The sequence below is a fragment of the Tympanuchus pallidicinctus genome, unplaced genomic scaffold (assembly GCF_026119805.1).
Source record: "Tympanuchus pallidicinctus isolate F22 unplaced genomic scaffold, pur_lepc_1.0 scaffold3, whole genome shotgun sequence".
Classification (NCBI taxonomy): domain Eukaryota; kingdom Metazoa; phylum Chordata; class Aves; order Galliformes; family Phasianidae; genus Tympanuchus; species Tympanuchus pallidicinctus.
The window spans coordinates 16,853,677-16,870,058 of record NW_026294747.1 but is presented as its reverse complement, the minus strand read 5'-3'; the positions used below and the strand labels follow the sequence as shown (position 1 = coordinate 16,870,058).

Below are 16,382 nucleotides of genomic sequence, written 5' to 3'. Positions count from 1 at the left end.
TCTGAACATATTTCTTCACCTTGGTTCTTGGATTTCCCCGCTAAACTTAGGCTCGAATTTCAAGAAGCTAGAATCAGTGGGCTGTGAGTCTATTGCAAGACCCCAGGACATTACTGCCCCCAAGAAAGATGTGTTTGGCTGATAGCTTTCTAGGACATTTCTATTGTCCCATCCCACTGAGTCCTGCTCCTCAAGAATAAAAACTCCAGTCGTATACTCCCTCTCTATTAATGAAACATTGAACTCACCCTTTGATATTCTTGATCTGAGAAAGATGGTATCTCTGAAGAGTCTTCAGGTCTTCCATGTTCTCCATTCATCCTACTGCCCTACAGAAAAGCAGCACCTCCAGTTTCAAGAGCTGACACTAATCACAACATCAGAGAGAAATCCTACTTAGGCTGTTACAAATTCCTCCCTTAACTAGCTCTCATGCTATCACACCGCAAAGCTCGTTTTCACACCATTTATATTTGACTCATTCAAGTAAGCAGTGGCATTATAAAGGCAATTGCAGAGAAAATCAACCAGGTAAGAGACAATCTTCAGCCCTGTGGTAAAAGTTTGTGTGTTATTTAGTTATCTTTTATCATGAATGCTACTTCCACAAAAGACATTTATTTATGTAATCGTATCAGCTGGTCCTGAGGATGGAGAAGGGAGTAGAACAGAGAAAGAGAAACAAGGGAGAGAATAAGGAACAACAAGAACTGTGTGTGTGGCAGTGTGGCAAAAAGAGCTGCTATCAGTATAAAAGCTAAGAGAGAGAGAAAAAAAAAAACAACTGCTGGAAAGACGGCATGATAGTGATAGTAAGATTGGGAGTTTGGGCTTTGAGGAATGCATGGTTAAAGAAAGTCATGGGGCAAAACTGCAGCCTGCAGAAACACGGTGAGAAGCAGAGGGTATCATGGATTGCTCAGATGTTTCTTCACCTGAGATCTATTACTGTGTCAGTCAGTGGCAGAGACCAGCTGGACAAAGAATTGGCCTGCGGTGACCATAGCAGATCAGTCGGCTAAAAACAGAGCTGGGTCTCCCATGTGGTTGCTGTCACCACATTGTCACCCCACACCTCAGAAACGGCAATGCAGAAACAGTAATCTTACTTCCCAAAATTAATAAAGCAAATGAATCAAGCATGAAAGCTGAAGAAAAATAAAAACTTCTAAGACATTGAATATAATTCATAGCAAGTCAAATGTTTGTGACTTGATTCTCTCTTTGGTGCCCAAACCCACAGCAGTGTGTGCATGTGAGCAGCACAGTCACAAGCTGGAAACATGAACTGTAGCATCTGAGCCACTGAAGGCATACAGGAGCCACACAGATGGATGCAGTCCTCTCTGATCTCCACTTTATACAGGAATACTACTGCTCAAGTTCAGTAGCAGCAGAGGGAGTAGCTGTGGAAAAAGTCCATTCGCATTACAAGCAAAGTGACACCCAGTCATCAGCTGAAGCAGTGCAAGTACACAGGAGAGAGGTTATTAGTGCCTTTGTTATCTGCCCAGCATCGCAGCTGCTTGCTGTTATACTCCACTGCCCTTTTCCAATACATAACGCTACAACATCACCCAAGATAATAAGGTTTTGATCACAGCAAGACGCTCACAACAGCAAACAGTCCAGGCACACAGAGATCAAATAGACCAGCTGCAAACAGAAAAAAAAATAAAAGGAGTGCATATGACTCGCTGGCGTGTGTGGGTATGCATGCTATGCGGGCAGCAGAGGCCGGGATGCGAAGGTCTCCCAGCGACCCCGGCCCTTTGGGCTCATGCCCCAGCACTGCGCCGCATTCCAGCCTCTCCCGGCCTGCTGCCCTGCTTGCACAGAGGGGCAGCCAGACGTGAATGTGAGAAAGCTCTCTCAGGCGATTCCCTTCTGCAGGTTGCTGGGGAGTTGTCTCCCAAAATCATCAGAATTAAAAGGGGTATGTGCAAAAAGGGAGCTGGGATACGGGCTTGCATTTTATTATTATTATTTATTATTTTTTTTTACCATGTCTTGGTAGCATGCAAACATGGTGAAAATGCTTTTTTCTTGACAACATACTTCTCTGTGCCCCTTCCACTCCACTCTTTATCCCTTCAGATCAAAACCCATGAGTAATATTTTTCAGGGCCATTTACATCCACTTAGTGGGGTTAATAAGTTGATTTTCCAATGGACATACATCCGTTTGGAGATACAGACACACAGCCAAGTTCAGGTGGCTTCTGTGCCAGTGCAAACTAATTTCCATAAAGGTTGAAGAGAAAAGACAGATTCCTACTTCCCTTTTTCTTTCAGAATACATGGTACAGATTTGAATCTGGGTGTGGACCTGAATTCTATGAATCCTTTCTTCTTGCTTATACTTTAAGCCTAGAGGAATTTGGAAAGCAGAGCTGTCTGAACTGTGATATTCACATCCTTCTAAGGAAACAGAGCCAACATATCATGAAGACATTTTACCCGTTTTAATATTCAAATTATTACTGTGAAAGAGCGTGTGACACAAGGTGTAGGGGTATACAACGATGCAGAACGGCATGATACGGAAGAGTCATAAGAATAAACTATGGGATGATCCAGAGACAGCCAGTTACTCTCCACTGCATGAAAGCTGAATGGGTGTTGGATGCTCTATCCCAAGAGCCTGGCCAACCGTGGGCAAATCATTGCATCTCTTCGTGTCCATCTATAGCCTGGGATAATTCTATGTTTCTGCCTCACAAAGGGTAAAGATAAAGTAACATTCAGGAGCTGTTTCAGTATTACACAAACAGAGCTATAGAAACTCCATGGATCTGGAAACATTATAGTCATGGAAAAAAAAGAAAAATAAAAAGAGAAAATACAGCCTCAATGACTTCTATAGGGAATACGCTATTTGGATTTTTTCCTGTAATAGTAATTTCCAATTGGAAATATTTTTGCTGAAGCACAAAGGCCCTGAATGTCAGCAGCTTCCACTTGTCATTTACACCTGTTGCAAATTTAAACTGCTGCAGCCTTACTTTGCTTTCATCTCCATGTATTTTCCACAGGTACACACAGCTCAGCGACCGGTGTGCTTTGAAGCATCAGAAATAGTGCTCTGCAGGTAGTAGGAGCTTTGCTTTGGTGTGTTGTAGAACAGTATCTGCACAGAGTTTAATGAACTGCCTATATTGTAAAGGTACCAAGAGTTCATATTCAGACCTCTGGGCAGTTCAGATATCAACTCCAACAGTACACACTCTAACACACAAGAATATTGGTAATTCAAGGCAAAACCAAACTGCATTCCTCTGTTCTTGCCTGGAAACTTCTTGCTTTTTCTTTCAGAAAGATTCTTTTCAAGCTTTTATGGAAAGAGTACCATTTCATTCTGTCAAAAGTTGAAGAATGAACTTGTAGAAGTGTCCCTTATGGGCCAGTGGTATTGTTGCTATTATGTGATGTTCTGGATACTTTGTGAACTAACTGGGACCTGATCTTATAAAGGTATGGACTCAGAAGGTAATGGACACTTCAGGATTCATTCTTGTATGTCCTAGAGTGTTGGATATTAAGAGAATGTCTTCTCTAGAAAGAGTGGAGAGACCTTAGAACAGATTATTGATAGAGCTGGTGGTTTCACATTCCTGGAGGTGTCCAAGGTGTGGATGTGGCACTGAGGGACATGGTCAGTGGGTGTGGTGGTGATACGCTGCTGGTTGGACTTAGTGATCTTAAGTGGTCTTCTCCAACCTTAAGGATTCCATGATTCTATGATTCTATGACCAGGGCCCTGCCTGATGCACAGCACTGTCATCTGGAATGGAACCCTGTGCTGCTCAGGTGCAAATGGAGACACAGTAAGTGTGTGTGTTTAACCTCAGCAGATTTCCCAGCCAGTAAACCTCGACAGAGAAACCTTCACATTCTGCTCTCTTTAAAACACATGCTTAAACAGACTTGTTGGACACACTAGGACAAAGTTACAGCTAGGAGGCTCCTAAGCCTCAATCAGTAGCATGGCAACAGCCGTGTCTTTTCCATCCTGAAAGGTGCAGTTTTTCCATCCTGAAAAGCTCTGGAGAAAAGGTACAAACACACACACAGACTTCATACACCTCAAATAAAAGCACATCATCTGAGTTTGCTCAGGTTTAGCGAAGGTCAGAGATTTTCGCACTTAGGTGAGCTGTCATCTGGCTCGGGGCAATTCTCTTTTCTCTCGCATCCTTTGCTGGAACAGCAGGAGTGCTTTACTGGTGTGAAAGACTAAACTGTCCTCAGGCTATAAAGGGCTTGAGTCACAAACTGCTTCCCCCACTTTCTTATTAATTCAGAGCCTGCCAAGACTGTTCTAATGTGCCCTCACCTGTGGGTTCTGAAAACCTGTTGAGGGCCGAGGCTTAGGCTCAGAGATGTGATAAACAGATGGGATTTACTCAAATCAAAGCAGCTCAGGTCTGCTGGAATCTGTACTCCTACTTTTAAAAACAGGGTTTCAATTCCATGAATTTAAACTTAATGAAGTAATTATCTAAGAACAACTGCATCATTAAGGCAAAGCAGCAAGATCTAAGTGCATGCTCAACAAAGATTGCAAAACAGTCATACCATTAAAAAATGCAGCAACATTGATGTGCATGGGCAGCCTCTATAGGCCAGAAATGAACTACCTACTGTCATTACTGTCCCTATCAGCATACTGACCAAGAATGAGCCCCACATGTCCTCCACTCCAGAGCAGTGCTGTGCTTTCTGGCTTCCTAAACACATATTTAGAACCAAAAATATTATTACTGCTTTCAAGCCTCTACTGCTTCATTAACTGTTTTCTGCCTTAGCCCTTTCATTATTTTCTTTTCTTTCTTCTTTTTTCTTTTCTTTTTTTTTTTGTTGTTGCTGTTGCTGCATTCTCTTTCATTTTTCATTTTGTAAACCTCCCATGCAACAACTATTTTGGCTGTTAATGAAGGGAATTTTTCTGCATCCAGCAAACAGTAAACCATGTCGCTTGGTTACAGCAAAAGCTGAAATTCCACAGATTTCCACAATGTCATATATTGTGTTGGGAGGGAAAGTGTGCTGGGCATTCTCTGACTTTTGTGTGCCGTGTTAGCATTTGTAAACACGTATAAAAGAGAGAGAGAAAAAAAAAAAAAAGAGGAAGGAAAGAGGAAGGAAAGAGGAAGAGAAGAGAAGAGAAGAGAAGAGAAGAGAAGAGAAGAGAAGAGAAGAGAAGAGAAGAGAAGAGAAGAGAAGAGAAGAGAAGAGAAGAGAAGAGAAGAGAAGAGAAGAGAAAGGGAAAAAAGGAGAGGAGAGAAGAGGAGAGGAGATAAAAATAGCAAAGCAGAAGAAAGGAAAGAAAAAGGAAAAGGAAAGGAAAAGGAAAGGAAAAGGAAAGGAAAAGGAAAGGAAAAGGAAAGGAAAAGGAAAGGAAAAGGAAAGGAAAAGGAAAGGAAAAGGAAAAGGAAAGGAAAAGACACTTGTGTGATTAATGCAGTATATGACCTTTTCTTTTAAAAAGTTTGTGCTGTCCCTCTTGTTTAGTGCCAGTGCTGCTCACCCTTTCCCCTGAAGACGCTTGAGATGTTACGCATCTAGGGTGCTAATTTGACTTACAGCTAAACCCGAGGGCTGCAGCAGTAGGTGGTGATGTAATAGGTACCAACGCACATGGATATATAAATATCGTGGCTAGGGCTAAAGCGCTATGGCTGAGCAGCTATAGAAGATCAGCACTTCAGACAAGACTCCTGGAGTTGAGATCAAGTTCAGAAGCTCTTGCTCCCGGGATTTCCTCTTCATGCAGCCTGCCCAGGGAAACTGCAGATCCTCAGAGGACTGAACGCGGGGCTCTCCTTCCAGCCTCGCTTTTTCTTTTTTTCTTTTTATTTTTTCCTTTCTCTTTCTCTTTTTTCTTCCTTTCTTTTTCTTTTCTTTTCTTTCTTTTTTTTTTTTTTTTTTTTTTTTTTTTTTTTTTTTTTTCCGTGTGTGAGTTTTGTTTTGATTTTTTCTCCCCTCCGCTTTGACCTCACTATAAAGCGGGAGCTGGGGGCCAAGCGCCTTTTCGGAGCGACCGGCCGCCGGCCCGTGGCTGCGCGCCGCTAGCCGGGATGACTCTCCCCGCGGCGCTGCTGCCGGCGCTGCTCCTGGGGCTGCTGTGGCCGGGGGCGGTGCGCGGCCGGCCGCCCCCGGGCCGCCTCCCCGCCGGGCCCCGCCAGCGGCGGTGGGACGCGGCTCTCTTCGCCCGTTCCGTAGCGCGTCTCCCGGCCGAGCGCCGCGACGCCGCCCGCGACGGCGACTACCTCCTAGGCATCAAGCGGCTGCGGCGTCTCTACTGCAACGTGGGCATCGGCTTCCACATCCAGGTCCTGCCCGACGGCCGCATCGACGGGATCCACAGCGAGAACCGATACAGTAAGCCGGCGCCGACTCCCGCAGCCGGACAGGTGAGCCGCTCCGCACCCGCGGAACCGCTTCTCTGACGGTTCTGCGGACGCGGAGCGGCTCGCCTCACCCGGAGAGCGGTGTGAGTTAAAAGGAGGGTGGGTTTAGGGCAGACCTCTCGCCGCCTAGAAAAGTCCGCTCGCGCCGGCTGCCCCGAGGGCGTCATGCGCCCGGGGGAACGGGACGGCGGCAGAGCTCAGAGAGCGCTCCATGCGGCCGCCCCGCGGGTCGCGCTGCCCGGCGCCGCGCTGTCCCCTCGCAACCAGCAGGCATCAGGTGTAGGGGCTACCTCAACATCTAAAGGGTCCTCAGGCCCTGGGCCGCCCACCTTGAGTAGGGGCTGGGAAGAACTCAACCAGGGCCCAGCTCTCCCTCAGACTTGAAAAGCATCTGCTAGAGACTTAACCCCATGGCCCCGTGACTCTGATATCCAACTGAAACAATAAGATCCAAGGGGGGGATATAAGCTGCATGATGACAAATGTTTCATACGCCCCAAACACAATCTGGCTTATTTTAACCTTGGCTACAAAGGAGGATGCCTGGGGGCAATGTAAAAATAGATACTTAGCTAAAAGAAGAGTGGTCCCAGCATGGTGCATGGAGCAGCACGTGAGGCACGAGGCTGGGGTTCTGTGGCCACCCAGCAGCACTGGGGCATAAGGATCCATGCTACACTGGGGATAAGAACCTCTGTATGAGTGCAGAACTCACATCACACACTTCCTCAGGCCACAATCCTTTGTACCCCTGATTCCTGTGTCTCTTCTGTAGGTCTGCTGGAAATCTCCCCTGTGGAAAGAGGAGTGGTGAGCATATTTGGTGTTAGAAGCGGACTCTTCGTGGCCATGAATAGCAAAGGCAAACTCTATGGATCTGTAAGTAGGCACTAGTTGCGTGCTTGGGGAGGGACCATGGTGGCCTGGAATGAGAGGTGTATATGGTGCTGGAAGCCAGGGCCCCACAGATGATCCTTTATGGTGTGATTAATCAGTGCCTGTCACATACCTGTCGATTGCTCCTTGTTAATACTCTTGATTGGAGAGCTCCCATGAGAGTTCAGCACCTTTAGGGTCCAGGCTCATAATTATAAAAAGGCAGATCAGTTAAGATACAATGCAAATCTTCTATTACATCTAGTCCATGGAAAAAATACTGGCATGTTTTAAAGCACACTGTGTGGACAGTAACAGTGCATGTCTTAATCCACGTTGAGCTGTCCTTCTACTTTAGAATTCAACTGTGTATAAGTTACAGTGATTAGCATCATTTCAACCCCATGTTCTTGGATTTCCTTCCCTACCCCTGGCCTTTGTATTTCATGTCCCTCAGGGATGTTTTGAAGAAACATGGGCTGAGAAAGGGCCAAATTATGTCAAAGTTGACTAGGGCATTTTCACATGCACGAAAACTTGAATTATCCAGAGCTATTTTCTGTGGCATCAATCCTGTCACAGAGGATTTTGACTACATGAAAGCCAGGAATGACTAGTCATCAAAGTGCAAAAGCTCCCTTTGTGCCAAGCCTAAATGAAACAATATGCTGCTTTGGTGTCCTGGATACAATTATCAATGCAGTGTTCATCCTGGCAAGCTGAGACCTATCTTACAAAACCATCAGATTTGCCCACTAACAAGAGATGACCTCATTTGTTACTCTCCATATGACACACCTGCAACACCTGTCCCTCTTTGTACTTGCATGTGAAACCCCTTTACAAGAAGCATGCTTTCTGTCAGCCCTGTCTTCCTAATCCATTAACACAGGTAAATCTAAACCCTTCAATTTTAAAACTCAAGATGCAGAAAATACTGTCCACTCTGAGCATTTTTAAAATACCTCTTTCCCTTCAAACAACATGAGAAAGTGCTAACATTCAGATTTTTTTCTGAAGCTTCCCAGAGAATTCACTACTGGTAGGAACAACCACTGCGTTGGGAACTAAGTAAACTTACCAATATGTAACTCAGAAATATCAGTGAGCCCTTGCACTCTGACATGGGGACATGAGCACTGGTTGCAACTCATAACTCTCATTGCCCTAGTGTCTGACAGTTTCTTTTCCCCTTCTTTTTTTAAAGAAAAGAGGTAAAAGCTCATCAGCCGAGCTAGATGATGAGCCGGGCAGCAGAACTGCATCTGGGTCACTCCTGATGGCAGTGCCCTCTGTTAAAATGGGCCTCTTTCTCTCAGAAGCACAGACAGAACTACAGGATATCCTTCCGTGCTCCACGCGTCTGTGCCTGGCTAGGAAGCAGCACCCTTAATAATTGTCCGAGTGTCATTTGAAGCTTCCTTTGGACAACCACTTCAAAAGATTACTTACGGGGGGGATGTCAGCTGCACCTTTTCCTGCAGCACACCTACTACACCTGGTAGCAAGAATATTTCTGCACCTGATGTTTAAAATTCCTTCCCTCTCATTCCTTCCTTTTCATTTCAGACCCATTTCAATGATGAGTGCAAATTCAAAGAGATCCTCCTGCCAAACAACTACAATGCTTACGAATCCAGGATTTATCCCGGGATGTACATAGCCCTGAGCAAAAATGGAAGAACAAAGAAAGGCAATAAAGTATCTCCCACAATGACGGTGACACATTTTCTTCCTAGAATCTGAGACATCTCCCTTCCGACCTACCTCAGCACAGGGAAAGACTCAGAACACGTTTGGGAAAAAAGAAACGTGGTGCACTTTTACTGGAGAGTTTTATGCAAGAGTAGGTGTAAGATATTTAAATTAATTATTTAAATCTGTATATATTGCCAGTAAGTTTATTTATAGTTCTGATTTTTTTTTTTCCTGAGAACAAAACAAACCTCCAAGCCTAGGTATTTCATTTCATGGTGCAACAGTAGGAGACTTCTGCTTTGTGGTTTATTTAATTCGTTTCCTAAGTTATCACAGGTGTGCTGCTACTATGTGTTCTATAACCGGTGACACTCAATTCCTACTACATTACAACATTTTGCACTGTTGGTGTGTTGTATAGCGTCTATTGTTGTACATGTATTTGTTTGCTAGGTTGGCTTTGTTCCCCTCTGTGTTTTTAAAACCCCTATGAGTCCCAGAGAAGCTCTTGGCCTTTGAGAAGGAGCAGCACAGAGGTGCCTGGGTGGGATGCCGGCGCGGAGCCACACACAATGCCTGACCTCCTTTGTGCAGCGTTGCTATTTAATTGGAATGGTATCGGTTTACTTCGGTGCAGAAAGTGCGGTGCTGAAGAGCTGCCCCACAAATCTGTTTTTAGATCTGCCAGCGCTGAACTTTGAACTTTCCTGCAGTCAGTCTTAGAGCTGCCAAGCAGCGAAGAGGTTTAAGCACCTATATAAACTCAGTGGGCTTTTTATTTTCTTTTCTATTTAGATAAACAGGAGCATCATATTTTTGCGGCCCTTAATGGACACTGCATTTGATACGACCACTTCATATTAGGCGAACAAATTATCTGCTCCTCCCCCAGTGAGCCCACTGGGGCACCTACCGTGATGAACAGGTTATACTTCATTCAAATCAACTTCCCTCTCATATTTGGAGACTACACACATTTGTCAAAATTTGTGGAAAAAGAAAAAAAAAGAAAAAAAAGAAAACCAACAAGCCAAACATTGTAATACTCATACGCTATAAAAAGGCAAAGTCATTTGCTGGTTCACTGAAACGCAAGCTCCATAGAGAGAGTTTAGATTGATTACAAGTAACCGAGGTTGTTTTGTACTATTTATTATTTTTGGTGCAGTATTTGGGAGGAGAAGTATGCTGCTTTTTTTTCCTGTCTCATTCCCTACAAAAGTTGATTAATTTCTACCTCACTAACTCTCAAAGCCAACCTCCTAACAAAATCTGCATGGAAGGTACACGCTTTTCTGCTTCGTCTTACAATGTTGGAGGAGGGCTTCGGGGAACAATTGCTGTCATCCCAAATCTCTATTTTTTTCCATATGTAGCCAAAAGTATTCAAGATAGAGTCAGTTGCATCCTATTTGAGCCTTGTCACGTTTGAGCTATCTTTACCCAGTGATTTACTTTTAGTAAGGATAATCATGGTGAAAATATTTGCAGACAGCTGTCAGGCTGCAGTACCATATCGTCATCAAGTAACTCTATATTTTTCTTTATACATTTTGCAAGAGTAACTCATGTCCCTAATGCGATGAAGGAAGAATCAGGTATGATTATGGTGGAATCATTACAAGGATCCATTTTTCCTTTGTTATTTCTTTCTCCTCTTTAAGCAATATGCCATCTTCACGGCATCGATACATTGTTGTAACCAGGACTAACCACAATGTTTAATGAATTAGAGGATGTTTACAGATCATCTTCCAACCTAAACTAGCCATTTCTGACTACGTGCAAGTCTCAAGGCCGTGGGTAATTTGAGTTCAGCTAATTTTTTCCTTTTACATTCCTACAAGAAAGTATTTGTTCTATTGGAATCATATAGACTTACCTCTATTCTCTGCTTACACATGACCTTGAAGACAAAATCTACTCACCAAAGTTCAGTGAGACCAGAGCAGACCAGGACCACACCTTAAGCCAGCTGCTGCCAAAGCAAAAATACAGTTTAAAAACAGGAAGCCAAATCAGGGAGATTTGGAAACGTCACGCCTAAGGATTTTTTTTTTTTTTTCTGTAATTTGGGGGATTTCTCTACTTTCTATGCGTTCTGTATGTGAACAATCATTGTGTAATTACCACTGCTACCTCTGCTAATGGATGGTTTTGTTCTAGGATTCAGACAGCAAAATCGCAAAGAGTTTCCCTGGGAATGGTTCTTTGTCACTTTTCACACCATCAAAATCCACAACTGAGAGCCTCACATAAGATATGTTCAGAGGTAGTTGTTGTAACTTTGAAATATTGTGCTAAAACCTAGATGACAATGTTACATGGTATGAGTTTTCACCGTTTACCAGAATCTGTCTGTAGTTTTATACAGGTGCTGTTCAAGACTGTGGTGTATGTGCTGTGCACATTTAAATGCACAATAAATGATAAATGTTTACAGTGTATGGCACCCTGGAATTGATTTTAACTCTTTAGAAAGGAATGCGTCCTGCAGAGAAAAATTTAGACGAGGAAGCATTTGCACCTCTGCCAGATACTTCACGAATGACAATCTGGATTTCTTACTCAGCTAAAGTTCACCCTGGAGAGGTTGGAAATTGTCCAGGAAAGCCCAGCTTGGTAAGCTCTGTAATAGATACACATGCTGGCATCTGCCACAGATTAGTATTCACACTTGTATTAATGACAACAGCTTTTCATGCAGCGTCTCATATTAGCGATCAGAGGCACAAACCAGTTTTGGAGTTTATGTTGCTGGATGTTAGCCTTGCGCACGAAACCAGATTGCCTTTTCCTTGGTTTTAGAGAGTGCTGCTGTCTCTCTTGCTGCAAAGAAAGATTGCACACTGATGCAAGAAGTTCTAGGATTGATTACCTGTTTGATTTAAGATAGCCCCTTCTACTGTTACCAATTATAAGCACACCGGTGTATAGAAGTACAGAGTGCTTTGTAGTATGCCTTATGGCAAGATTTCTCAACTTTTATTTATACACACTCATGCATATGGACCTGTACATCCACAAGCACACAGCCAAATCCTGTGGTTTGACTCAAGGCCTTCTGTTTTGTGGGACTAAGGAAGCATATGTTATGGCAATGGCAATAATCACGTCTGAACTCACACTCCTTGGTGGCAAAGGGAGTTTTCATTCTGCTAAGGGCTACATGACCCCAAGATACAGATTTTTTCACTTCATTTTCTGGCCCTACTTTGAGCAAGAGCAATTTCTTTCTAAAGTCATACAGGCTTCATGAATGTAGCACAGGTGGCTTTTTTAAAACCAGACAAGTATAGCTGCTCCTATAAGTAGAAGCAGAATAAATAGGTAAGGAGATCATTTTTTTCCACTATTAACTGTTTGGTTTTTTGTTTTTGTTTTTTTTTTCTTTTTGTAAACAGATGCAAGTTTATCACTGCCACTGGTCTTCCCAAATTTTAACCAAAAGTTACACTTTTGGATGTAACATTGTTTCAGCGTTGGAGAGACATCCAATTATGAATTCAAAATTGTTTTAGAGAGAAATCCTAAGGCTTAGCTGCCAGAAAGGTGAAATTTCAGAGTATGGCTTTGCTGGAGTACCAGCACCTCGTGTATAGTCCTACCGCAAAAGATGTTATGGAGAGAGCTGGAGAAATGTTCTCTCTCCTCTAGCATTCACTTGTGCTAAGCCAGCTTTCCTCCCACTACCTTTGCAGGTAATAAAAGTAATGCACCAAAGCTGGTAATCAGCTTCAATGCCTCAAAAAGGGCCCTGATACATCACGTGTTGCAACATTTCTGAAATCCCTGAGAGCTCTGCAGTGCTCCAGGCACTCCTGGTGCCTCTGGCATCCTCCAACAAACATTTTCCCGCACAGAACAACTGAAAATCTTCCCCGATGCAGGATTAGCCCTGTCTGTGATGGCCCTGCCTGTCCTGTCAGGCAAAGAGGAGTTGTGCCAGCCTGGCCCCTGGCAGCAGTCCCAGGGCAGTGCAGTGCCCTGCGTGCTTGCAGAAAGGCTGCAGCAGGCTCCCTGCCCTGTCACTTGTTTATGGGCTGGCACCTTCCACATGGCCCTGACTCCTCTGTGGCATCTTCTGAGCTGCCTGTATCTAATCTGTGCTAATAAAAATCAGCATGACAAAACACTGCCTTGTGTATAAATAGCCACAACATTCAGAGCAGTCACCAAGTTCATGGTTCCAGTTTCGGTTGTTCACACTTAAGCACTTGGTTTCCACTGCGGTGTATTAACTGGCCATGCAAGTGACCAATTAAAGAGAATCTGTTAAGGTCTGAAGAGGCTTTTAATAAAAACTAGTGAGCACTTCAGCAAGGGAGTTAAAAGGCATTCCCTGAAGCACTGCAGCTCCCTTTGTATGACAAATTATTGTTGTTTTCTACCAAGTGATCTAAATAGGGATGGGGTTATGAGGGACTGCAATACCTCACTGCATATAAAAGGGAAGCACAGCACAATTCCAGTTTCCTGCACACCAGCCACAATTTACAGACCCCAAGCAAGAAATAGTACCCTCCCCTGTTATTAAATTTGTTTGCTTAAAAACAAAACAAAACAAAAAAAAACCAGCAGATAAATATCATGCCAAGAAGCAACTACAGAAAGTGACTTAAGGCTCAATAATCACTTGATGTAAAACAATGACAACTTCTAATATCATAAATCGCACTGTATGTTAAAATGATTGTTTGCAATGTCTATCGAGCAGATTGATTTTTTTCCCTTTTAATGTTTTTAAGAAAAGAACATTTTAGTGTCACACTGAAGATGTTAGTGTCACCTCTGCCACCAGCTTACCTGCAATGCCAGCAATGAAGAGCAAGAAATGGTCTGGGCCTTCCTTCTGCGATGCCCAACAGGACACCACAAAGCAGTTCAAGAATGGTAAGCACCCAGAACTGAATCCAGCTGCATCTGTGTGGTGCCCTGGGAAATGTCTAGCACTAGCAAACACCTTGCTATGAATGTTTCAATCCAGGCAGCTCATATTACTGCACCTTTTTGACACCAATACTAATGCTTCTACTCCCAGTCCCCAAGATACCATTAAATGATGTTCAAAATATATCTCTTAGTATTGTCAGAAAATAATTGATACTCGTGAAAAACAAAAGTACTGAACTTGTGACAGTTATGGAAAGCTTGCGAGAAAACAAGCAGGTATTTCCTCAAGGGCATGTAATCAGTAAGCCATTCACCTTCTAGTTGAAGAAAATAAAACTAGAAATGGGCACTTGATCAGCAACTGGTTTGTGCTGGGCAGGTCTCCTAGCTAAAAGCATGCTGCACAACCACATTTCAGTTGAATGTACAAGTTTTTTTCAGTTTTTCTTAAACTGAGTGCTGGTTTGACTTGGGAACCTCCTAGTGTCATTGCATGTGTGCATATACAATTACATGTTATTGCTAATCATACAATTTTACTGTGGGTATATAGAGGAACACTCACTCTTTCTGACTCCCCAGGATGTGTTGACCTTTGCTGTCCTTCATTCACACTACTTCATATAAATTAAAGAAAGTGATTTAGTGATGTTTGTACCAATTTACATATTCCAGATTCAAAATGGTTGCTAATCAGGTTACCTCTGAAGTACAAATCAGATCTTTATCAGCTTAAAGGTATTTGGTAAGTGTCAAAGCCACTTGGTAAAACTCCATGGTTTCTGGTGAGGTTTCTATTTACATCCTTTCTCATTATCTCCACAGCTACATCTGTTTGCCTCCAGTGCCTTCAAGAAGTGTTTGTAATGTTAGCTGGGGCCAGTACAGCTGTTTAATGTCACTGGGAATTAGGGTGCTTGTGGGAAGGGAGTAACACCTGTGGGACCAGCACCCCTTAGGCACCAGCCACCCCAACCTCCTGGGAACCTCATTAAAGCAACTCTGCAAGCTTGGATACTCAGACATGCGTTAAGTCTTGGACCTTTTGTCAGACAAACCTCTTCTAGAATATGATCCACATGCCCAGAGCCCTTTCCCAGAGTAGTCACCACCTCACACCCCAGCAGTACAGCAGGGCAAGCGGCCTCCACAGGAGCCTGCCCCTGCTGGCCACATTGCCCATGCCCACATCCATGCTGATTCCCAGCCCCACTGCATCTGCTGTCCATCTCCCAGCCTGGTAAGACCAATCAGGTCTCTCCAGCTGGGCACCCTCCAGTGTGATGGCCACACTTTGGCTTGCACACCTACTCTTCCCTCCCTCTCCATGCCTTTACATTACCTGTGGGGTGCAGCGCTCCATCACTCTCCTCCCATGCCAGATCCTGCTCCAATTCCTGCCACCGAGCGCCCGGTGCTGCTGCAGGCAGGAGCTGGCGCATGATGAGTTACACATTAACTGATGCAACTTGGGTTTGGCATCTTGCCTGCGCTCTGTCTCCTGGCTGGCACTTCTTTCAGATAATGGCTCTGATGCCAGAGTGCTGCATACTGTTACACCAGGGCGATGACCTGGGGCTGCCCACAGAGTTAGCTCCAGGAATGGCACTGCCCGTGCGGGTACGCAGGTGCGGCCCACATCAAGTCTCAAGGAAGCACAGCCATAACATCAACTGCAGTTCATTGCAGCTTTGCCACAGCCCCGAGGAAAATGACTTACGTTGCTCTTTTCCTTATTTCCGGCATTCCTGTAGCAGGGCAGGTGACTGTCACTGCCTGTCCCCAGTGACACTGTCTGTGCCCAACATCCTCCTCCCATCCTGCAAAGGGCTCTGACACCTTTCCCTCTGGTTTTGCCATTTCACCTCATACTCTTGCTTAATTTTCTGCTCCCCATTGATTTCTTTGTTGCATTACCTCTGGTTGTCCTCCAGTTCTCTGTCATCTTCTCTGCTTTTTGTCTTTGCTGAATTTTTTGTTACATTAATGCCAATGTGCATGGACTAGCTGATATGTCCCAGCCAGGGCACGTGTATTTTCTTACTGCCCCAACCGCTACCTGCCTATGGTTTTCATCTTCTGCATGAAGTCCAAGTCCCTTTCTAGGTGATCACAGACTTTCTTACTCACCCACACTTTATTTCTTCCTGTCCATCTCACCTCCCTCACTCCTGACCACCTTCTTTCTGAATGCCCCAGTGTGTCAGAGGGAGCTGAACCAGCTTCCACAGCCACAGAGGTGAAAAGTTCAGCACACACTTTCCTCTGAAGAGCATGGTGTTCCCGCCGCAGTCTGTAATGAGAGCAGAATTGGGCCATCAAGGGTTTGTTTATCACCCAGAAGTATAAAAAAACAGGTCCTTTGTGCTTGCTGATACGTTATCAGATGTGATTCACCGGGTCATATCTGTTTTGGCAATCACAGCATGGGCAGTTCAGCACAGAGTTTTTTAACAAGCTTGGGATGATCAAGGAAGAACACTTATGAATTTATGGGACCAT

General features: G+C 44.2%; 1 protein-coding gene and 1 long non-coding RNA gene across 5 annotated transcripts in view; one reads left to right on the top strand and one right to left on the bottom strand.

Moving 5' to 3' along the window:
• The window catches only part of LOC128086516 (uncharacterized), a 35,066-nt gene extending 18,897 nt beyond the window's left edge, over positions 1 to 16,169 (bottom strand). For 2 of the 4 annotated variants that reach the window (XR_008209393.1, XR_008209391.1), the window contains exons 1-3: positions 15,223 to 16,169; positions 7,423 to 10,965; positions 249 to 329 (exon numbers count right to left, since the gene is read on the bottom strand). This is a non-coding gene — a long non-coding RNA (uncharacterized LOC128086516). Of the gene's footprint in view, positions 1 to 248; positions 330 to 6,212; positions 7,207 to 7,422; positions 10,966 to 15,222 lie in introns of those variants that run through there. The other 2 variants (XR_008209390.1, XR_008209392.1) reach the window with 2 other exon arrangements.
• FGF4 (fibroblast growth factor 4) lies at positions 5,993 to 9,035 on the top strand. Its single transcript, XM_052695231.1, has 3 exons — positions 5,993 to 6,384; positions 7,189 to 7,292; positions 8,859 to 9,035. Exons 1-3 carry the CDS (start codon positions 6,081 to 6,083, stop codon positions 9,033 to 9,035), a joined length of 585 nt encoding a protein of 194 aa, XP_052551191.1. The 5' UTR covers positions 5,993 to 6,080.
• Positions 16,170 to 16,382: the final 213 nt, after the last annotated feature.